Below are 24,049 nucleotides of genomic sequence, written 5' to 3' on the forward strand. Positions count from 1 at the left end.
CTTCTGTTGTGTATTTAGTATAAATAATATTATAATATGTGCCCTAGCAAGTCAATTGTATTTAATAACTTTTTATAGTATAATTTTTCTAATTCCTATTTTGCAGTTACTGTCTGTGAGAAACAAATAAATATAGCAGGCATCAGGCAGGAACTTTCTGAACTGTGTCAAGGTTAATAACAAATAAAATGTTATAAGTAGAGACAGGACAGCAACAGCTGTGCAACATTCTTGGAAGCATGGATTTTGATAGCATGAAGTCAGACAGTGAGCTCAGTTTTTGCTGCTACTTTGGATGAACAGAGAACCCTTGTCACAATTATAAGGAAAACTACATTTGTCTTATAAATTACAACTGTTTTGCACTCAAAATCTGATGTCTGCAGCTGGAAAATCAGGAGCAATGTTGGAAGAAGACCCAGATCAAACCTATGAGAATGTCCTGGCTGAGATTCAATCTTTTGAGCTGCCCATTGAAGCTACTTTAAGGTAGGGCTCCTTTATATTTTGTTCTTTCTTCTTTAGTGGCAATAAAGTAGTCTTATTCACTTCTTTGTAAAATAATTAATTAATTAATTAATTTAAAAATTGAAGTATAGTCAGTTACAATGTGTCAATTTGTGGTGTACAACATAATGTCTCAGTCATGCATATATATACACATATATTCGTTTTCATATTCTTTTTCATTAAAGGTTGTTACAAGATATTGAATATAGTTTCCTGTGCTATACAGAAAAATTTTGTTTTTTATCTATTTTTATATATACTGGTTATCATTTACAAGTCTCAGACAAAAAATATGGATCACTTCAAATATTTGCATGTCATCCTTGCGTAGAGGCCCTGCTAATCTTCTCTGTATTGTTCCAATTTTAGTATATGTGCTGCTGAAGCGAACACCTTATTCACTTTTCTATACTTTTCTCTGTAACAGGATAAAAAATAATTTTTGAAAAATAGGCACAATTCTGTATATATGTAATCTCAAAACTTTCTTATCCTTGGAAAAATGATGATAAATAAAGAACGTTCACTTTTTTTTGGAATTATGTTTGTTTTGTGATTCATCACCATGAGGTTAAAAAATAGGAATGACTTTCAAGTGATCAAAAAGGGCCTCATGCCAACTCCAAACAGTTATGCCATCTTATTTATATCAGGTTTCAATTGTTTTCTCTACAACTTTGCTTAGTGAAAAATATCGAGCAGTTAGACCTATCAGTGAAACTAATTTATATTTGAGTGGATGTGAGTTGTATAAAAAAATGTAGAATGTTTATTTGTATTGTTGCTGCTCTCAGCTATATAGTGACCTCTCAGATATGTGTTTTTAATTTCTGCATAAGACTTAAAAATAGCTTCTTTGGTAAGATGGGGATTAATTTGCATAGTTCAAGAGCAGGATTTAAATGAAAGACCATGTATCTCTGTGTTAAAAGGGCAGTTTAAAATTTTAAAATCTTTTTGACTATCTGCCTGTATCTGACACCTATCAGTGTGGGAACGAGACAGCAGTTGCTGAATGTGATTGTGATAGCCAGTAAATATTTGTTGACTAAGATTTGTAGATTAAGTGAAAGGATTTGGTGGCGGGGTGTTGTCTTATCACTCTCAGAAAGATCCAGGGCCAAATGTTTTAAAATCCTACAATTTAAATCTGAATAAATTTCTCCAGAATATTTAAATTTGATTTTGCATTAAATATATTTTGAATCTTTTTAAAGGGCTTAGGGTAGTGTTAGGGGTATGGAAAGCTATTGATATTTACTGGTTGATTCTTGAATTATCAATATGTAGATGCAATTGCAAAATAATTACCACTCCATTATCAATGACTGGTATTGATGGTTCCTTGCCATCCTTACCAGTGGTTGGTAAGGAACTATCCACGAAGTTTCCTTACACCTTCATTTTATCTGAGCATCATGAACTTCCGTGGAGAAGGGGAAGTAATTTTTACCCTATTCAATAGATAGAAGAAACCAAAGCTTTTTACTAATGGGAAACTCTGTAATTTTTTCCAAATGGAGTATAACTTGATACTATACCAGCATCTTGTGTGACTTGTGCATCTGCCGGGTGGCTCAGGCAGAAGTCTAAAGGGAAACAAGAGAAGAGGGGGCTTGGATGTGTGTTAGTTACCATGGCCTCTGCTGCCATTGCTGCTTTAGCACCCTTGGCCTTCAGCCCCTGATGCTCTCCATCTCTTTCCTGGTCTCACCACCCTGGCCAGCATTTACAGACTTCAGAACTATTGGAAGTCTTGCCCTGACGTGGACCTGACTTCCTGCTTTGGTTCTTGGGTCTGTCATACCCTCTGTTCTGAGGGCAGATGTCCCCAATCTTATACTTGGCCTTTCCTAAAGAAAAAAGTCAGTTTGCATGTGGCAGTCACAGCACTGTCTCAGCATCACCCTCAAGAGTAGACACTGCACAGATATTTTCTCCAGGGGCTGCCCATCACCACCACCAGTGGCCCTGGAATGCCCACTGTTAGCTTCATGTTTGGGTTACAAAACGAGGAGTGAGAACAGTTGTTTCCAAAGATTACTGTTAAAACACCCCAGTGTCATTTTGGAAGATACACACAGAGCTCCTAACAAGCCTTTAATTGGGGCAGTATTAACCAAAATTAGTTTTCCTGAATTGTTCTAATTATTGATTAGATGAAGACTTTGGGGCTGGCATTCGATGCCTTTCTGTGTTTACCTGTGTGTGTCATTGATATGCCAGTGTCAACTCTTCTGTTTCACCGTTGTGACAGAACGTATCTGCTCACATCACCAAATATGAGGACTGGAAAATAGAGACAGGACTTCCATTTTGGCCAAAGTGGAGTATGTGCTATTTGCCCTGAGATTTTCTTTCTCCTGGTGCTCGTGGTTCCTTCTCTTTATTATCCTTCCCTCTTACTTCTGCCTGCCAAAATCCAGTCCATCTTGCAAGGCACAGCTCAGTTGCTCTTTCATCGATGAGGCTTCTCCTCATCCATCAACCACGTGTGAACACTCCATCCTTTGAAGCCCCCAAGAGTCCAGGGCATTGATTCTGACTCACCTGTGTGTGTGTGTGTGTGTGTGTGTGTGTGTGTGTGTATTTTGTGTTATAACCATTCTCAGGCTAAAGATTCCTGAGGGCACAACCTGTGTCTTACTTATATCTTAGGATCTTCTGCAGGCGCTTCCACCCTGCCTGGCACACAGTAGCTAGATAAATATTTGTTGAACTAATTTGTATAAGCTTCTGAGCTAATGGTGACCTTGTGAGTCAAGAGAAAGAAAGCAGTCTGGAGAGAAAAGCTTCATTTCAGCGAAGAGGAGAAGGCAGAAGTATTCGAATAGCTACAAGGTCTGAAGGCAGAGAGGCTGGCAGAGGGGTTTGGTTGGAGGCAGACTGGCCGGCAGGCCTGCAAAGGCCCTGCCCTGAGGCCCTGGATGGGACAGTGAGGGAAGCCTTAGGACCTTGGGAGGATGGGGCTGGGAATACAGGAGAGAAACATTCTCAGGGAAAGCCCTGCACCTGGGAATTGAAGTAGCAAGATATCCTGGACTTCTGTTTTTTCTTCCCTGTCAGAGAAGAAAGGCATTACTTCTATAAACTTTTTCTGTTGTAAAATCCTAAACTAGCTAGGATTTTACTAGCTTCCTCTCCCTGCCCACCTTGTTTTTGAGATGCCCTGCTCAAGGTCAGAGGTCAGATCAGGGTCAGATGGAGTTTGTCTTTCTAACAAGGTGAGGTCAGAGAGCTCAGTGACTCAAAACCCTGAGATGATTTCTGCCAGTGTCATTTAAGGATGGAGCAGTAGCCCTTCTTTCACAGGGTGTGCAAGTCTTCCTGGCACACTCAGCCTCACCACCATCTGAGAGAGCGGGTCTCCTCCACCTGAGGAGTCGAGAGGGGGTTGCTGAGCCTGGGACTCACGTTGTCCGGTATGGTCAGTGGCCATAGTCTCTCTCACCTGCCCAGGCTGCCTACCCCCTACCTCCTGACTTCATACAAGGCTGCTCCAAGAGCAAGCTCCTCCCCGGTGGTCCATCCTGTCTCCTGCCTGACTGCCCCAGGGGGCCCTTGGGTCAGCGCCTTTGGTCTTCTTTCTGTTTCAGTAGAATAGTGGACAGAAAGCAGATGATTCTGAGGTCCTGTGTTTGTTTCTATTCCATATATGTGTGAAACGGGACCACTGCCCAATGTATCAAGTTTAAAGGAGAGAGAGTTTTAGGGGAGAGCTGAGACGTTATATTTTTTTCCATAGTTTATTTGTGTTGCCAGTGAAATACCCAATATAGACATCTCAGACAGTTATAACAATTGAATTGGGGAATAAAATGCCAGGATGGCAAAGTGGAATTTGATGTTAGCCACACAGATGGTGACTGAATTTCAAAGAAAAGGAAGAAATGTAAAGAAAGGCTTAGTGTTGGTGCCTTGCATGTGTTGTTCTAGCATGGTTTTGCTTTGGGCATTCAAAATCTTGTGGCTGGCAGATTCTTGGTAGCCTGAAACTCAGGAGCAGGTGCGGTCTGGAATTAGTTTTGCCGCCCTAAGGACCTTTTGCCCTGGACACCACTGTTTTCATCATGTTGCCACCATATGTTAATTTCCACTGATTTTCTCATTCTCATAGGGTTTTCTGATTTTTCCTCCAGTCCCTCCATTTGGCTTAAATATGCCCAGCTCCTTGCCAGCTTCTCCCTCTAGGGGGCGTGCCTGTCCCTGTCTGGAGTCATGCTAAAAGAAACTAGGATACTGGTACCTTATTCAGCCTTATTCAGCCTTACCAATTTCCTTGAACCATCCTTGAAGGATGGTTAATAGATCTCAATTAGTATATCAATTCCAGTGCATTGGTAGGGGTGGCCTGAATCCTCATGTTGAGGGTGGTTCCGATAAGATAGCAATGGTAGCTATGGTGTTAGGATAACGCGGTAGCAGCATCACATTGATTATATCCACACTGGAACTTTCTGTGGCCAGGCTTTGCTCATTGGACCAGCCCCGCCATGGATACCTTCTCATACCTGGAAACAGCCTGGGCTTGTTATGCCTCTTGGGGTCCTGCAGGTTTTAGTCTCTTAGAACAGGTCCTGAAGTCATAATATATCTGAACCCATTTGGGTTCAGAAATTACAATGTGTCTTGTTGCCAGAGCTGAGGCTGAGATAAGGAAATAATGGACACATTGAAAGGCAGTGCAATGTTAGTGGGAGATAGAAAAAGAGGACACATCCAAAGAAAGCCCTGCCGAGGGCTGGGGAAAATAGGAGGAAAAGAGAATTGTACATGATGACGTACCAGAAGAATATTTTGTAATTGTTTCATGATAACATGATTGTTTTACACATATACTCACAGATTCTCTCAGGCTCTTTTCCAAAAGCTGACCATGAAGTTTTACCAGTTCAAGAGCAAACAGGATATTGTTAATTCTTTGAGTTTAATGTTTTTAAGAATGAAAATAATATACTTTTAGGAAAGGACAGAAAACATTAAAACAGCAACAACAACAAAAACAACAACCTAAACTATAAACACAATGAAATCTTAGGATGACATGCTAAAAAATACAACTAAATTCAGCTGTAGACATTCTAGAATGTCCTTGCTGTTTTTATCTTCAGAAATGTCACGATTTCTATTAAATCTTATTCCACTAATTGTATTGATAAGATCAAAGTCTAAGACTTATTAGTTTTTTGATTTTGGCCTTAGTTTCTCAAACTATAAAATCGAGATTATAATAAAACCTGTCTCAAATGGTTAAATGTATATGAAGTGCTTAGAACAGTGCCTGCCTAGTATATTGTAAGTGCTCAATGAATATTAACTAATTAGCAATTATTATTACATCTAATTTACATCTGCGATATGTATTTCAGCATAATGTATACTTCAGAGTGTTGAAGTAAATGAGTGCTCACAACAGCTTGAAATTCTGAGCAGGTGAGAAGTATTGAGTGATGTAAATTTTATTTTGGTTGCACAATATTCCGGGGAGAGGGATGTCCCTTTTTCCAAATCCTATTTACTAACGGTTCTATTTGATGCTAATGTAATTATCATGACCTCATTTAATCTCCAGTGAGACTGGTGTAGTGTGCTGCACATTGTGGATATAAAATGGAGTCCTGAGAAACTCTTCAGAAATAACGCTGGGCCTAACCGTGACTGAGACCTGCCATGTCTGCAGCACCTCAGGAGAGTCTGGGGTCCCTGATGAGGGTGGGCTGTGTAGCTGCCAGATTTTCACTGCACATTTAAATGGTACCATTAGCTGTTTGATCTTCAATGCAACACTAGAGAAAAGTTAAAAAACATTTTTTTTTAATGTTTGGGAACTAAATATTCCAAGCAGGGGATGGTTTTGTTTATTTAGTGGTTAAGTGAATGGGCTTTGGGGCCAGAAGGACATGTGTTCAAATTTTGCCTCAATACTTCCTAATAGAACTATTGAAAGGATTTCATGAATTAGGCTTGAGATGTATTTGATATAGTGGCTTGTACACAGCAAATGCTCATTTATTCAGTAAGTAAATATCTATGGAGTATCTACAGTGTGGCAGGCAGTGGTCTAGGATGGCCAGTGGTCTTGTGAATAGAGCAAGATCAAGACCTAGAAATTCCCTGTTCACAGGGAGCTGGCATTTTAATGACAAGTGCTAAAAATAAATTTTGAAATGGTAATAAGTGCTATGAAGAATAACAAATCAGGGTGAAGGATAGGGAGGTCCAGGGATGCTATTTTACAAGGTGGCCAGGGAGTAAATGTCAGCTATTATTATCATTACTATCATTTCATTGCATTTCAGTAGTTACACTTCTAAATCCTTTTTGCTGAGAGAAGGGAAAAAATAGAACAAATGAGAAGAGAGGGAGAAAGGGCAAAAGGCAATAAAAGAAAGCTAAATGGGGAAAGAGTGAGGAGTGGAGGATGCATTGAACAGGATGAAGAATTTAAAAACCCAACAATGAGAAGGGAATAAAGAGGAAAGAGAAGAGAAAATAGGTGGTGTTATAAGCTGGTGGTGGCTGGGTGTGGGGGAGAGGAAGGAGAGAGAGAATGGAATTCACAGAAAATACCATTGCTCTTTAATTGCTCTGTGGACTTTAAAATGTTTAGCTTTGGGATGAACAAGTTAATGGTGCTTTCACGACATCATTCTCAGGGCAAGACTAGCCACATAATTTACCGGACCAATGCAAAATGAAAATGCAGGTCCCCTTGTTCAAAAACTTATTAAGAGTTACAAGATGGTGAAGGCAGAGCATAAAGCCAAGAGCAATTGCTCAGGCCCCACCCGGATGAGCCACGGTGTCTGAGAACCTGGCACACAGCAAGCATTCAATAAAAACAGTTGTTGAATGAACAGAACCTGGGGCTAATTACTTTTGAACTTCTCTGAGGACTGGCCCATATTTCAGAAAAACTGATTTTATTTGGCTTCAATTTCAGACTTCCTTCTATTGTTCTGCTCCATGGGGAATGGAACAGATTCCTGGACACAATTTTGTCACAGGATTCCTCCCAGGTCTGCCTGGGATTTGTTCACATTCTCCTGCATTTACAGATTGTGGCCACTTGGGGTCACTGCACCAACAAGGTAGAAACTAGAGGAACGCAGCTGTCAGGACATCCCCAAAGAGTGGCTGAAAGGCACCAACTGGGAAGGGTTAGTTTATTAGAGGCAATTTATAAAGACTGCTTGTACTTTACACTTTGACAAAGTTCTGTAATTATTTTAACAAGGGCTCTTAAATCCTTTAAGAAACATCTGAATGATATTAGCAAAGTCTTGAGAGGATAAAGATCAGGAAGTTGGCCATAGGGTTCCCAGGAGTGGGGAAGGGAATCTTTGTAGAGATGTACCCTATCCCATGAAACACGCTTTTAAAACATTAAGGTTAACATTAAAAGTTCTTGATATGTATCATTCATTTAACAAACAGTAACTGGACTGATAGTAAACACCACAGATGTCGTCCCTGTGGCTAGAAATGGAGACAATGATTTGTTTATGTGCCTCTAAGAATGAGCACTGCCTCCAAGGATAATGAACTTGCTTGACTTAGAAGCAAGATCCGGAGGGCTCATGAATCTGGAACTAAGAATCTAACCCAAATATATGGTCCCGTCTTCCCTTCCACAGCAGGAACAACTTTCAGGCAGTTTCTGCCCATCGAGCATTCAGAAAAAATGAGATTCAGGTTCAGAGCACTCTGATACAAAATTAGGCTATTTTGTTAATGATTGGAAAAAAGAAACATTTTTGTGTCTGGTTTTTATTTTTATTTTACCAAAGAGGAAGCTAAATTCTGGTCTTCCTGGTTTAATAACAAATGCCTGAGAATCCTTGTCTCCAATGCTCATGTTGAATGAGCTCTGGACTAAACATCATACATATATAATCTCCTTTAATCCCCACACCACTTGTTGAAGTAGGGGCTATTATTGCCCCTAATTCACACTTGAAGAAACTGAGGCTTAGACAAGTTAAGTCACTCTGCCGAGGCCCCGTATGTAGTAAGAGATAAGTTGGCATTTGAACCCAAACATTTAAATGCCAGATCAAGGCAGCTGCATTCTGCAGCCTCTTTCTGAGGGAGAAGCTAACCCAAGATTGGTTTCTAGTCTGAAGACAAATGGCTCAAAGTATAAGTTGTTAATAACTAAGATTTTATTTACAGGTTAAATCCTTACTTTGCTGGTTAGTTTCCTACTGGACACAGAGCACATCTCCTGCTAGGCCAGTCTTCCTGGATATTGTTTCCCTCCCGGGAGTTCTGAAGAGAGATTTTGGGTGGATGTCTGGAAGTCAACATCCACTGCCTGAAAAATAACTCAATATGCATATGCAGTCTTCCAATGTGCCCTGTTCCTCCCCAGCCTGCTCAGATCAGACCAACTAAGTCATTTATTCATTGGGTAAGACAACATCAGAACATTCTTCTTATCTGGCTTTTTTTTGTTAACAAGAAAAACAGGAACAGCTTACTAGCTCCATTTCCTCCAACTCACTAGCTGTGTGGCCTTGGACAGTGACTTAATCTCTCTGAGTCTCAGTGTCTTTAAATTAAATGGGAAATAGCAAAAATTAGTACTAATTCAATTGCCAAATTAGTGATTAAATTAGTAAAGATTAAATTAGATAATATAAAGGGCTTAGCAAATAGTGCTCAATAAATGGCAATTACGGTTTTTATTTTGGTCTGTAGCTGAAATTCTTTGTTTTAGAGCCTTTTAGAAATGTCGCACTGTAGGCCTTTTTTCACATTAATGTGTTTATGTTCATAATTAAAATTTACATAGTTAGCTATTTAGGACATTTAGCTTTAAATTCTTAGCAAAAACTTCAGGTACTAACGGAACTGTCAGAAGTCACAGAGGGAACAAGCAGAGGCTGTTTCAGAAGGAGAAGTGGTATATGGACTTCCTTGCATCATGACTTGAATGGAGGGGAAGATACTGCCACTTCGTGGTGGGGTAATCTCTATGGGCAGGTGTTGAAACAGGCCAGGAGTGTGGAGTACCTGGCTTCCCAGAGCAGGGACATTTGGACCAGGGTTGGACAGATGGCATCAGGGTTGGAGGAGAGAAGGGGAAAAAGTAAAGAACATTCTGGAAAGGAATGGTCCATCAGGAGACAGCTGCCAAATAAGAACCTGGCCTGAGCCACACACCCTGTTCTCCTCACCTTGCTTTACTCTTCAGAACAGTGAATTCAGGGCCTGCCCATCGTCTGAGCTAAGACAGCCAGCCATTTCCTGCAGAGAGAACTGGCTTTCTCTTCTCTTCATAGAACACCATGAAATTTGTCCTCTTTTCTTATGTTTTGGTTTCAGTTTCAATTTTCAAAAGGTTTATTTTCCCCTCTCAAGAGCTGAACCTGCATTTCAGATGTGCTAACACCGGGTGGTGGTGCCTCAGCTATTGAGGACACGGTCAGCTAAGAAAAAAATTTTTTTTTAACTACTCAAAAAATGATGGTAAGAAGGTCAAAACACTGGGGTTTAGGTACAGGGATCTGGCTTGGCCCAAGGATAAAATTTTAAATGACCAGAGGAAAGGATGAAGTTTATATCCTCTGACGAAAGTCCATAAATACTGTTTCTTGCACTGAAGCTCTTAATAAAGGTGAACATCAGGCGACGTCTTTTTTCTGCTGCAGATTTCCATTAAGGCAACTGAATACACTGCATTATAAGATGTTGTATTTAATGTCAACATACATAGAGCAAGCTTGAAGAAACTTTACAATTTGATATTGTTCTATTCCTGTTACCAGTAACAGATTAATTAAACTCCTGCCTTATGCTCAGACCTGTTTGGAATGCTCCTTTCTAACTCATCCTGAACTCTTTCCAGTGGCTTCAGAGCTTCAGCATTGTCTGGTTTTCAAACCCCTCCAGCTTTCCTTCAGCCATGTGCAGAATTCTATGAGGAACTATAAGAAATTGCAGAATTAAAAAAAAAAGTCATCTCTGAACTTAGACCTTAACATGATGTGAAAGTGCTGGTGGACTTGGGAAGAGATTTTTGTTTGTTTGTTTGTTTCTGCATATTTTTGCAGCATGAGGAAGTGGGATTTCCCAGAGAAGATGTGGATTCTCCTGGACCATCCAGACAGTGGAGACAGGCTTGTGATGGGGTTTCTTGGTAGAATAAGCAGTTGAATGTAGCAGTTTCCTTGGTCTTCCAAGCCAGTGTGCACTGAGGTCAGACGTGTTTCAGTTCTCTGGGGGCCAACTGTCCAAAAACAAACAAAATTCAAATGTATGAAAAAGAACTAACCAAAACGGCTATTAAAACAGTTGTCTGTGGAGTGGATAAATGTGCTAAACTGAATCTAGAGTCAGTGGAGAAGTTTGTGATTAGTTAGGGGAATCTTTATGAAGGAGATAAATTTGAGTTGAAATTTCCAAGGAGGACAGAAATTTCAGGTTAATAGGAAAGAGGGCATTTAAATATGTCAGTAATGTTTATTGGGCCCTTAGTAAGTGTGGCAGGCAGAATAATCACTCCTACAAAATGTCCACATCCTAATCCCCGGAATCTGTAACCATGTTACCTTACATGACAAAAGGGATTTTGCAAATATGGTTAATGTTAAGACTCTGAGAGAGAAGATTATTCAGCATTATATGGTTGTGTCCAACCTAATCCCATGGGTCCTTAAAAGCAGAGACTCTTTCCTGGCCTAGGTCAGTCAGAGGGAAATGTGACTACAGAAGAACAGACAGAGAGAAGCAATATTGTTGGCTGTAAAGACTGAGGAAGGGGGCCACGAGCCAAGGAATGTGGGTGGCCTCTAGAAGCTGGAAAAGGCAAGGAGATGAATTCTCCCCTAGAGCCACTGGAAAGAACACAGTTGTGCTGACACCCTGATTTTAGCCCAGTGAGACCCATATTGAACTTCTAGCCTACAGAACTAAATGATAATAAATTTGAGTTGTTTTAAGCTAAGTTTCTGGTGATTTGTTACAGCAACAATAGAAAACTAACACAATGTGGGATAGCAAAATGAGGTAGACTGTACAGTCATGGTCATTTACAGATGAGGACACTGAACTATAAAGGGACTAGGTTCTTGCACAATGTCACCCAGCTGTGGGGTGAAGGAGCCAGGAATTAAATTGAGAACACCAGTCTTCAGAGCTCATGCTCTTAACTATTACACAATATCAATCTCCCAGGATTTTTGTGAGAGGAGGATGGAAGTAGTAAAGGCTTCCAGTAAAAGCTCACTGAAGGGGTGACTTACACAGCTGTATAGTACACAGCCTGGTTGACTCAAAGGGAAGCTCAGAGCCCTGGATTAATGGAGACTAGAAAATAGTTTTCCCTACAGGCTAGGTTTGTACTCTCTTCCTGATGAAGTGTCCTCAGTCTCTGCTTTGATTATGACAAACTGGTTTATTCAGTGTCCTACCAACATGTTACTAAACAGGACACTTCTACACCAGTACATTTTCTCAAGCCACCCACCTATCTTTCCCACTTTTTCTAACGCCCACTGCTCTCAAGAGCTTCTACACCTCCTCATCCCAGCTAAAGCAACTTGGAAGCGCTTGGGTTTAAGGACTTCAGCATGAAATCACACATTGAACTGGCTCTTTCTTGTATTTTTGCCACAATGTGTTATAGTTTTATGCCATTTAATGTTTCTCTGCTTATAATTTATTTCCAAGTTGATTGGCCTCTGTGAACTCCCTGCGGACAGGGACTGGAATCCACTCAGAGAGGTCATGTTCACCAGCTGCAATCTTCTTGGTTCATTCCTAAAATAAATCTTACTCCTACACACCATTTTTCTTTCTTTTTTTAAATTGAAGTATAGTTGGTTTACAATGTTATGTTAATTTCTGGTGTACAGCATAGTGACTCAGATATATTATATATATATATATAATTCCTTTTCATATTCTTTTTCATTATAGGCTATTACAAGACACTGTATATAGCTCCCTGTGCTATACAGTAGGACGTTGTTGTTTACCTTCATTTAGCTTTTCTTGAGTACGTTTTCCTTTCTCTGACTCTCCACCACCCAGAGGACATCAGTCCTCCTTGTTAAACGTCCCCATAGCTTTCATTACAGATTGAGGGTGACTGCTGATCTCCCTCATTACTAAAGTGTCCCCAGCGCATAGCAGAGAGTATGACACAGAATACAAGAATACATGTTAAAGCCGGGCCAATTACTAGACAGCAACTAGCAGCAAGCGGCGGGGGAGAGCTGGAGGTGGCGCGTCTCCACTCCCCGGCGCCCCGTCAGCACCTTGGCTTCCCGCAGGTGTGGGCACCTGGGCGCCGGTCGCGTGTCCGCGCGTTGCCTCCCACGCCCTCCGCGCGCCCCTGCGCCGCCTGCCCCGCCCCTTTTCCCGCCTCCCCGAGCTCGCGCCACAGGCCGCTCGCCCTCGTCGTCCGCGCGGCCCCGCGCCTCGCCGGCTCCTCAGCTTCCAGCCAAGATGGCGGAGAGCGGCGAAGGTCTGGGCACCGTCCCGGAGCACGAGCGGATCTTGCAGGAGATCCAGAGCACCGACACCGCCTGCGTGGGGCCCACCCTCCGGTAAAGCTCTCATCCTCCCGGGATCTCGGGCTGCCCCCTCCAGCGGGCTGGTCAGGGGCCGGGCGGGGCGTCCGCCGCCGGCCGCGCGCGGAGCGGCCCGACAGGTGGTGCGCGCGGAGGCGGGCGGGGGCGCTTCGGGGCGGAGGGCCGGGACCGGAGCCGGGACTGGAGCCGGGACTGGAGCGGGGCGGGGAGGAACGGGCGGCCGCACCTGTCGGCACCGCCCGCCTCAGCCGCGGGAGCTGTCACTGTGCAGCCGGAGGGTGTGGCTGCCGCGGCGCCTCTGACCTCTGGAGCAGCCTCGCCTTCGCCGTCCAGCGCTGGCCCCAGCCTGGGGCTCGGGGACGCGCCTGGGGCCTCGCGTCTGCGGATCGCGGCGGGGCGGAGAGCGGCTGGGCGGAGGGCGTGGCGGGGGCGAAGGTTAACTGCCGGCAGGCGGCGTAACTGAGGTGCCAAGGCGCGCGCAGGTGGAAGCCCTGGCGCGCTGGGCTCCCGCGGGCGTGGGAGAACTGAAATTGAGCTGGAGACGCCGGCACCATCATCCGCCCCCGCGCAGCCCGAGTGGGCGAAGAGGCAGCGTGGGCTGGAGGGGAGGAGCTGACGGTCGGGGACGCGCTGGTGTGACCATCCGCTCACCCGGCAAGCCTCTCTGGAGGCTTTTTTTATGAATGTTTCGTTGATTTTGCACTCATTTCCCTATTAATTTTGAAAAGAATTTCCACCCTTTAAAAATAGTACTAGGTAATGAATATTCCAGACTGGGTACCTGCTGCCCTGCTAATAGAGTGTTAGCCGGCCACTACAGTGATCCATTAGATTGTGTTAGGCACTCTCTTCAAGAATGAATGCCTTTTAAATACAAGGTTTCATTTTTCACTGTGATGATAATGAAATTATTATTCAGTTAGGGAACTTGGGATTGATTGTGTCTTTATCATTATTATTTTCTTCAGGATACACTTCCTAGAAATGGAGCGATGTATGTTTGTGGACCTGTGAATGTAGTATAAAGTGAAGCCATTTCAAATTATGATGTAAATCTACCTCGCCCTGCGAATCCAGAGCCCTGGGTTCTAGGGTTACCTAATCTTACACTGATGAAGTGTGGCATGGGCAAGAGTTATTTAACTTCTCTCGACTTAGATTTTTTTGTTTTTGTTTTTGTTTTTGTGTACTGCGGAAGGTTAGGTGTTTAGGTGACCAGAAAGCAGAAAGCCCAGGACCTTAGGGACCTTGCATATTTGTAACACCAAGCATATGGTAGGCACTTAATACATTTTTGTCACACAAAGTTCCCTTTATAATAATAGTTAGTGCATTTAATTTTTAAATATAATTCTTTTCAGAAAACTGTGCACTTGGTAATGAAAGTAGAAATCATAGATTAAAAGGAAGCTTTGTTTTCCTCACTGCATGTGAAACCGAAAGAATACAGTATGTGGTATAGTTATTGGAACAGTCCATGTTGAAAATGGCGTTGATTACGAAGGAGATGATGCTTCTTGAGAAAATGTGCTAGGCAGTATCCTTGACAGCAGATGAAACTAACTTACAAGAAGAATTTGAAATACAGTTGGGTCTTGAACAACAAGGGTTTGAACTCTGTGGATCCACTTATACCCGGGTATTTTTTCATTAGTGAATGCTACAGTACTGCACAGTCCTCAGTTGGTTGAATCTGGGGATGCAGAACTGCTGACATGGAGGAACCCAGTGCATGGACAGCTGACTATAAGTTATGTGGGGATTTTTCAGTGCATTGAAGGGTCCACCTCTCTAACCCCCTCATTGTTCAAGGGTCACCTGTATAGTGAGAGAGTTTTTTTGGTGACACAAATGTAGAATATATGTATTCATGGTGTTATCATTCTGTTCTATTTTATTGGACATTGTGTCACCTGCTCACTTTGTTGACACCCACACTCTTTTCTTGAGTGAAATCCAGTGACTCATACTTATCCTACACATACACTTGTCATCTCTCATTTACAAGCAGACTCTGTGCACACACATAAAAGGTACTACTAGCAGTCCTTTCTCTTGAACAGAGTTTAAGCTACTACTGTTTTTTTTCCCTAGGTTTCACTGAGTAAAGTACTCATACTAAATTTTAAAAAATCTTTTATTATGGGAAAATTTAAATGTTTTAATTAAAAATGTTGCTGAACCACATGGATCTATCATCGAGCTTCAGTTCAGTCGCTGGCCAGTCTCGTTTTATCTTTTCCCTTTTCCACTCTTACTCACCCCGGATTATTTTGAGGCAAATCCCACACATCAGTTCCATCATAAATATTTCAGCATTAAAATTAACTTTTGTTGTTATTTCTCAATTAAATTCTGGCTGGCCTGCAGGCTTATGTTGTTTTGGTTTTAATTATTATTATTTTTCTTAGTGGCAGACTTTTTTCAGCCTGACCTTTTCCTGATTCACTTTTTATCAGATCTGGCTTCCTCCAGGAAGCCAGATGATTAAATGAGAAGCATGTTATACATTTTTCACAGGGCCTGGCATGTGATGTGGTTCTTTGGCTGTAATGGAATTAAATTAGAAGTCAATAATAGAAAACTATATGTAAGTATGTGTATATATAAGTATGACTGAACTATTATGCTGTACACCAGAAATTGACACGAAGTTGTAAACTGACTATACTTCAATTTTTAAAAAAAACTAAAAAAAAAAAAAAAAAAAAAGAAAACTATCTGGAAAATTCCCAAATTTTTCGACACTGAGTAACACACATCTCAGTAAACCATGGATGAAAGAAGAAATGAAAATAGCAATTAGAAAGTATTTTGAATGAATAAAATGAAAATGCAACATTAAGAATTTGTGGCATACAGCTAAATCAGTACTTAGAGAAAGATACAACACTAAACACCTCTACTGGAAAAGAACGATTTAAAATAATGGCTTCAGCTTCTAATTTAAACTAGAAAAAGAGCAAATGAAATCCAAAAGAGCCAAAGAAAGATGATAAAGATCAGAGTGGACATCAATGAAACAGAAAATAGAAAAACAATTGAGAAAATCAGTGAGTCTGAAACCTGGTTCTTTGAAATCAGTAAAACTGATAAACTCCAAGGGGAAAAAGGGAGAAGAAACCAATTATTGGTAATTATCAGCATCAGGAATGAGAGCTGTAACATCACTAACAGATTCTACAGATATTTAAAGAATTAATACCAATTCCATAAAAATTCTTCCAGAAAATTGAAGTGAGGGAATATTTCTCAACTCACTGTGAGGTCAACATTAACCTGAAAGCAAAGAAATTTCTAGAAAAGGAAACTATGGACCAATATTGTTCATAAACACACATGAAAACACTTTAAACAAAATTTTGGCAAATTAAATCCACACTATATAAAAATAATCACAAATGGGATTTATTTCAACAAAGCATGCTGGTTAACATTGGAAAACTAACCAATGCAATTTACCATATTAAACTAAAAAAATTATATGATCATTTTAATAGATACATTGACAAATCTGACATTCATTCCTGAGAAAAACTCTCAGAAACTAGGAATGGAAATTCCTCAGCCTGAAAAAAGGCATCTATCAAAAACCTATAGCTAACATTGAACTTAATAGTGAAAGACTGCTTTTCTCCTAAAATCAAGAATAAAGCAAGGCTGTTCATTCTTTCAACTTCTATTCTACACCAGTTGTATTTCTATGTGCTAGCAATAAACAATCAAAAATTGAAATATAGCATAAAAGTATGAAATACTTTGGGATAAGTCTGCAAAAGATGTGAAAGACTCATGCCTGGAAACTACAAAACATTGCTAATAGAAATTAAAGAGGACCTAAATGAATGCTCACATATGCTGTATCCATGAATCAGAAGATTCAATGATAAGATGTCATTTCCCCCAAAATGGTCTTTAGATTTAAGGCAATCCCAATAAAAATCCCAGCAGAATTTTTTTCCTTTTGTGGAAATTGACAAACTGATTCTGAAGTTCATATGGAAATGCAAAAGACCTAGAATAGCCAAACTAACTTAGAAAAAGGTAAACAGAGTTGGAGGACTTATGCTACCTGGTTTTAAGATTTATTATAAAGCTACAGTAATCAAGACAATGTGGTACTAGCATCAAGACATCAGTGAAACTGAATAGAGACACTGTAAATAGATTCACACATTTGGTCAGTTAATTTTTGGCAAAGATGAAAGGCAATTCTTCAGAAAAGATATTTTTTAAATGACAGTGGTGGAATAGTTGGGTATCTGTATGCGAAATAATGAATTTTGATGTAATTTGCACCATATTTAAAAATGAACTCAAAATGGATCATAAACCTAAATGTAAAATGCAAAACTATAAAACTCCAAGAAACCATAGGAGAAATTTTTTGTGACTTTGAGTTAGGCAAAGTTTTCTTAGATACTATTACAAATGCATAATACATAAAAAAAATTGATAAATTGGACTTCATCAAAATTGAGAACATCTATCCTTCAAAGACACTGTTGAGAAAATGAAAAGACAGGCCACAGACACGGAGGAAATTTTTGCAGGTCACATATCTGATTTAAAGAAATTGCATCCAGAATGTATAAAAGAAGTCTTTGAGACTGACTGACAAGAATGTAAACAACCCGATTAAAAAATGAGTGAATGATTTGAACAGATACTTCACAAAAGAAGGTATGTAGAGGGCAAATAAACACATGGAAAGAAGGTTAATAGCATTAGTTGTTAGAAAAATGCAAATGAAAACTACACCACCATACTATTGGCATGTCTAAAAAGACTTGACCATACCATGTACCTGTGGAATTCTGGAATAACTGGCACTCTTATATACTGCTATTGGAATTTCATAGATGCTGTTTCTCAGATTGAGGAAGGTCCCTTTTATTCCTAGTTTTGTTGAATGTTTTTACTATAAAAGAGTGTTGAGTTTTGTCAGATGCTTTTTCTACATTTATTGATACGATCATGTGGATTTTGTCTCGTATTGTATCAATATGGTGTTTCATATTAACTAACTTTCAGATATAAACCAACCTTGCATTCATGGAATAAATCCCACTTGGTCATAGTGTATAATCATTTTTATATGTTGCTGCATCCCATTTGTCAGTATTTTGTGTAGGATTTTTGCGTGTATTTCACTAGAGATATTGGTCTGTTATCTTTTGATGTCTTTGTTTGGTTTTGGACGAGAATAATATCTCATAGTATGAGTTGGTTAGTGTCCCCCAGTTGAGATGAATGTTTTTATTTCTTCCTTTGTTTTATTTATGTGGTGTATCACATTGATTTATTTTTTATGTTGAATCCCTCTTATATTCCTGGGATAAATACCATTTGGTCATGATGTATAAGCTTTCTAATATGTTGTTGGATTCAGTTTGTTAATATTTTGTTGAGTATTTTTACATACATATTCATAGGAGGTACTGGTCTATAGTTTTCTTTTTTTGTGATGTCTTTATCTGGTTTTGGTATCAGAGTAATGCTAGCTTCATAGAATGAGTTAGGGAGAATCCCTTCTCTTCCACTTTTTGGAAGAATTTGTCAAGTAATACTGTTAATTCTTTAAATAGATAGTAGAATTTGTCACTGAAGCCATCTAGCTTTTCTTTCTTGGAAGGTTTTTGTTTCTTGATTCAGTCTCTTGTCATAGATCTGTTCCAATTTTCTATTCTTATTGCATCAGTGTTGGTAGTTTGTGACTTTCTAGAAATTTGTCCATTTCTTCTAGGTTATCAGGTTGTTGGTATAAAATTGTTCATGGCATTCCCTTATAACCTTTTTTTTTTTTTTAATATCTGTAAGATTGGTAGTACTGACTTCTCTTTTATTCTTGATTTTAGTAATTTGAGTCTCTTCTTTTTCTTGGTCGATCTGGCTAAAAGTTTGTCAATTTTATTAATCTTTTCAAAGAACCAACTTTTGGTTTAATTGATATTTCTCCATTATTTTCCTATTTATTCAGTTTGTATCTAGTCTTTATTTCCTTTCTTTGCTTGTTTTAGGTTAATGTGCTTTCCTTTTTATTAGTGTGTAGTGATGGAAGGCTGGGCTATTGATTTGAGATCTTTCTTATTTTTAAATATAGGTTTTTGCAGCTATACATAGTCCTGTAAGCACTGTTTTAGCATCATCTTATAAGTTTTGGTATTGTGTATTTTCATTTTTATTCATCTCGAAGTATTTTTTAAAATTTCCTTTGTGATTTCTTCTTTGAGTCATTGGTTATTTAGAAGTATGTTGTTTAATTTCTGCGTATTTGTGACTTTCTCAAATGTCCTTCTGTTACTAATTTCTAATTTCATTGCATTTGGTAAGAGATCATACTATGTATGATTTTAGTCCTATTAAATTGAGGCTTGTTTTATGGCTTAACATACGGTCTGTCCTGGAGAATATTCCATGTGCACTTGAGAACAGTGTGTACCCTGATGATGTTGGGTGGAAGATTCTATAAATGTCTATTAGGTCTCATGAACTTACAGTTGTTCAAGTCTTCTATTTCTTTGATCTTTCACTTAGTTGTTCTAGCCAATATTGGGTAATGGAGAGTTTTTGTTTCATGTAATTTGGGCTCTGTTAGATGTGTAAATGTGTATACTTGTTATATATTTGTGACTGATTGACTCTTTTACCATTATAAAATATCCCTGATTGTCTGTAGACTTGTTTTAAAGTCTGTTTTGTTTGATATTAGTACAGCTACTCTAGCTTTCTTATGGTTGCTTTTTGCATGATACGTCTTTTTTTATCCTTTTACTTTGAACCTGTTTTTATCCTTGAATCTAAAGTGTATCTCCTATAGATGTTGTTGGATCTTGTTTTGTTTTTAATCCAGTTTGATAGTCTCTGACTTTTTTTTTTGATAGTCTCTGACTTTTGAGTGGATTGTTTAATCCATTAATATATATTTATATCATTGGATTTACATATGCCATTTTACTTTTTGTTTTCTGCATGTCATTTCTTTTTGCTCCTCTGTTCCTTTTTTTTTTTTTTTTTACTATTTTTTGTTAAGTGAATATTTTCTAGTGTAACATTTAACTACTTTAATAATTTTTCCCAGTATTTAAAATTTTATTTCTTAGTGGTTGCTCTCAGAATCAACTTCAGATTAATTCTAAATTAATTCCTGTGGAATATAGAAATATTTCTCCTATATATCTCTATTCCCTCTTTCCCCTTTTTGTGCTATTATTGTTGTATCTTACATCAATATATGTTATAAACCCAATAGTACATTGTTATAATTGTTACTATGATAACTTTATTTTTCAAAGAAGCTGAGAGAAAAAGGGAGAGCAAATATATATTTATAGAGTTTGTTACATTAACCTTATTTATCATTTCTAATTTTCTTCATTGTTGCTGAGTTTTTAGTTGTGTCATTTTCTTATTCTAGTACAGCTTTGCTCTCACATATCTAATTTGTGTAGTTATTTTCAAGCATATTTCATTTCTATATGTTTTCAATACAATTATGTGCATGTTGTCTTAATGCAGTTGCTTTTTAAATCAGTTAAGAGAAGAAAGATACATTTATACTGTCTTTTATAATTACATAGTTACCTTTACTGGTATACTTGTGTGTGTGTGTTTGTTTGTGTGTGTGTATTCATGTTGCCATCTGGGCTCACTCTTAATTATGAAGAACTTCCATTGGTATTGCTTGTAAGGCTGGTCTGCTAGTAACCAATACTCTCAGTTTTTGCTTATCTGCAAATGTCTTAATTTCACCTTCATTTTTTGAAAGATAATTTTGTTGGTTGTAAGACTCTTGGTTGACAGTTTTTTTCTTTTAGCACTTTGAATTTATCATCCTGTTGCCTTTTGGCCTCCATTTTTTTCTGGTGATAAATCAACTGTTAATCTTAATGGGATTCCCTCATATGTGTTTTTCTCTCCCCCTTACTGCTTTCCAGATTTTTCCTTTGTCTTTCATTATTTTTACTATGATGTGTCTGGGTATGGATTTCTCTGTGTTTATCCTTCTTGTAGTTTGCTGATCTTCTGAGATGTTTAGATTAATGTTTCTCATCAAATTTGGAAATTTTAGCTATCATTTCTTCAAATATTCTTTCTGCTCCTTTCTGTTCTTAGTTTGGTGCTCCCATCATGTGTATGTGCTTAATGGTGTCCACATTTCTCTGAAGCTGTGTTCATTTTCTTCATTCTTTTTTCTCTCTTTGTTCTTTGGATTGCATATTCTCTATCAGTCAACCTTTGAGTAGTCTACCTTTCTTCTGCCAATTTATATATACTGTTGAGATCTTCTAAGGGGTTTTTCATTTCTGTTGATGACTTTTCAACTCTGGAATTTCACCTTGGTTCCTTTTTATAATTTCTTTCTGTCACTATTCTGTATTTTATTAGACATTGTCATTGTACGTTCCTTCATTTCTTTAAGTATGGTTTTGTTTAATACTATGAACATAGTACTTTGAAGGCTGTTAACTCCACCATCTAGGCCCTCTCACAGGGCCTGTTTCTTTTCATATGTTCTTTTCCTGTTTTCCTATTTCTTTGTCTATCTGATAATTTGTTGTTGTGGTTGAAAACTAGAAAGTTTAGATAGTGTATTAAGTTACTTCCTGATACTGGTTCCCACTACCCCACCACCTTCTGGGGGTTGTTTTTGTTCGTGTTTATTTATTTAGTGGCTTGGTTGGGCTATTTTAGTCAAGCGTATTTCCCTCATAGTGTGAAGCCTCTGCTGTCACTCCTCAGAGGGCATAATGTTGGCATGCACACAGTCACTCTGGAATAGCAGTAGTTTTAGCAGAATTCTCTTTGTCTTTTTCCCTGATCTCTCTGTTAAGCTATGTGCCTATCTTGGTGTCATACTCAGATGCTTTACTCCAGTAACTGCTGGCTGGTTGCTTTGTTGTTTTCAACAATATCCAGGTGCATAAATTGTTTCACAGTCTGATCCAGTTAAGTTTTTTCCCCTTTGCATTTAGTTTTTTTTTTTCCCTTGTGCAAGTGATCTATTGAGGCAGTACTTTCAGATGAAACCTGTAGGAGTGAGGGAAATAGGATAGGGAAGAGATCAATAAAACTGTGGGTTCAGCTTAAGCCTAGTCTCAATCTGATATCAAGAAGAGATCTGGAGATAGAATGATGTCACAAAGTTGTTCCACTTTGAGGCAGTGGGGCTGAACATTTACTCCCACCTCCAATGATCTCTCACTGACTACAGACTCACCCCAGAGAGTGTATATGTTTGGGGGCAGGCATACCCTCCCAGGCATTACTGGACAGAGTGCCTCCTGCTTGCAGGTCTCCAGAGAAGGGTGCAGCTGAGTACTTAGCAGCTGAGAGGTGAATGTACCACCAGGTAAAAGGGATCTACTACACACCCTGGCAACTAGAACACATCCAACCAGATCATGCTTAGTAAATTGGAAGGAATAAATGACAAACTTCTTCATTTATCTATTTCATATTTATTCCTGGCTTAATGATTTTTCTAGTGGATTAAATCCCCTAATCTTCCCAGTCTTGATTTTTTAATATTATTTTTAAAGATTGTGGTAAAATATATGTAACATAAAATTTACCATTTTAAATGTACAGTTCTTTGTCATTAAGCACATTCACATTGCTCTGCAGCCATCACCACCATCCATCTCCAGAACTTTTTCATCTTCCCAAACTGAAACTCTGCTCAATAAACACTAACTCCCCATTGTGCCTTCCTACCAGCCCCTGGTAACTACTATTGTACTTTGTGTTTCTATGACTATAACTACCCTAGATACCTCATATAAGTAGAATCATAGAATTGTCTTTTTGTGACTGGCTTATTTCACTTAACATTATGTTATCAAGGTTCATCCATGTTGCAGCATGTGTCAGAATTTCCTTCCTTTTTGAGGCTGCATAATATTCCATTGTACATATATACTACTTTTTGATTATCCATTATTTGATGATGGACACTCAGATTGCTTCCATGGTTTGGCTGTTGTGAATGCTGCTGTGAACATGATGTGCAAATATGTGTTTGAGTGCAGTGTTAGTTTTTCAGGCTAATTCCTGAGGTTTGTTCTTTCTTTCTTTTTTTTTTGTTTCCTTGAAATAAGATGATTTTATTTTTTAACTTTTAAAAATTTTTATTTTTTATGATCACAGGAGAGCTCTTCACATTTTCTTCCCCTGATTCATCTTGGTGAACTGGCTGACCAGTGATTTAACTTCTTGCTCTCATAGAGCTACCAGCCTCCTCTCAATTCTTACTACCAAAATCTCCATGGTTTTCATGAGTACCCTTATGTTTGGACTTACTTATCTAATAAAATCAGTTTCTTTGGGGGAAGAACTTCGCAGCTTTCTGTACTTACCTCCTTCCTCTTCTGGTGGTATAATCTGTGAGCCACTGCTCCAGAGCCTGTGGAAGGAACAGTGGCCTGTTTTAAATGATACTCTTCTTTAACAGCAGGACTCTGGGTGGGGCAGTAATTCTGATCTTCTTGGCTTGCCCCTTAGAGTGTGCCGCCTCTGTCCTGTGAGCTGAGGTGAGGCAGTTGGGTTCCCAGTATTCCTGGCTGCTGCATCTGTGGTAAAACTTCTGTCCTATGGTACCCTTCATGGGGCTGGGTGGAAGGGAGCTCTCAACCTTCCAGTCACACTCACCTGGAATTTAGCATCTGTAACACAGAACTCTAGGGGAGTGAAAATGAGAAATATGGAATGTTTGCCCTTTCTCTGACCCTTAACTGAAACCTAGGGGGAAAGGAAACCCTGCCTCTTTAGCCACACACACACCCAGGATGGAGCTTCTGTCATACTGAGCTGGAGGAAAGGTGTTGGTTTTGGCTCAAGTACCACAAACTCTTACTGTTCTAAGTAGATTTTCTTGAATAAATGTTTCTTGATTTGCTGTATGCTCTTGGGGCAATTTCCAGAGATTTCAAATGGTGTTTTTTTGTTTTTAAGTAATTTTCATTGGTCATAATTGTTTCACTAGGAAGCAGGTTTGT

General features: G+C 39.2%; 1 protein-coding gene, 1 long non-coding RNA gene and 1 other non-coding gene across 4 annotated transcripts in view; 1 reads left to right on the forward strand and 2 right to left on the reverse strand.

Moving 5' to 3' along the window:
• Positions 1-796: 796 nt before the first annotated feature.
• On the reverse strand, positions 797-903 carry LOC116156166 (U6 spliceosomal RNA). Its single transcript, XR_004140012.1, has one exon. It is a non-coding gene; the product is annotated as a U6 spliceosomal RNA (small nuclear RNA).
• Positions 904-10,196: 9,293 nt separating this feature from the next.
• On the reverse strand, positions 10,197-13,669 carry LOC135321827 (uncharacterized). Its single transcript, XR_010381956.1, has 2 exons — positions 13,279-13,669; positions 10,197-10,744 (listed from the first exon to the last, which is right to left on the reverse strand). It is a non-coding gene; the product is annotated as an uncharacterized LOC135321827 (long non-coding RNA).
• Positions 12,911-24,049, forward strand: part of EXOC6 (exocyst complex component 6) — a 169,081-nt gene continuing 157,942 nt past the window's right edge. For both annotated transcript variants that reach the window (XM_064488226.1, XM_031461390.2), the window contains exon 1: positions 12,911-13,067. In XM_064488226.1, coding sequence (XP_064344296.1) covers positions 12,967-13,067 — 101 coding nt within the window. In that variant the 5' untranslated portion in view covers positions 12,911-12,966. The remainder of the gene's footprint in view (positions 13,068-24,049) is intronic.

The sequence above is a fragment of the Camelus dromedarius genome, chromosome 8 (assembly GCF_036321535.1).
Source record: "Camelus dromedarius isolate mCamDro1 chromosome 8, mCamDro1.pat, whole genome shotgun sequence".
NCBI classification, from domain to species: Eukaryota; Metazoa; Chordata; class Mammalia; order Artiodactyla; family Camelidae; genus Camelus; species Camelus dromedarius.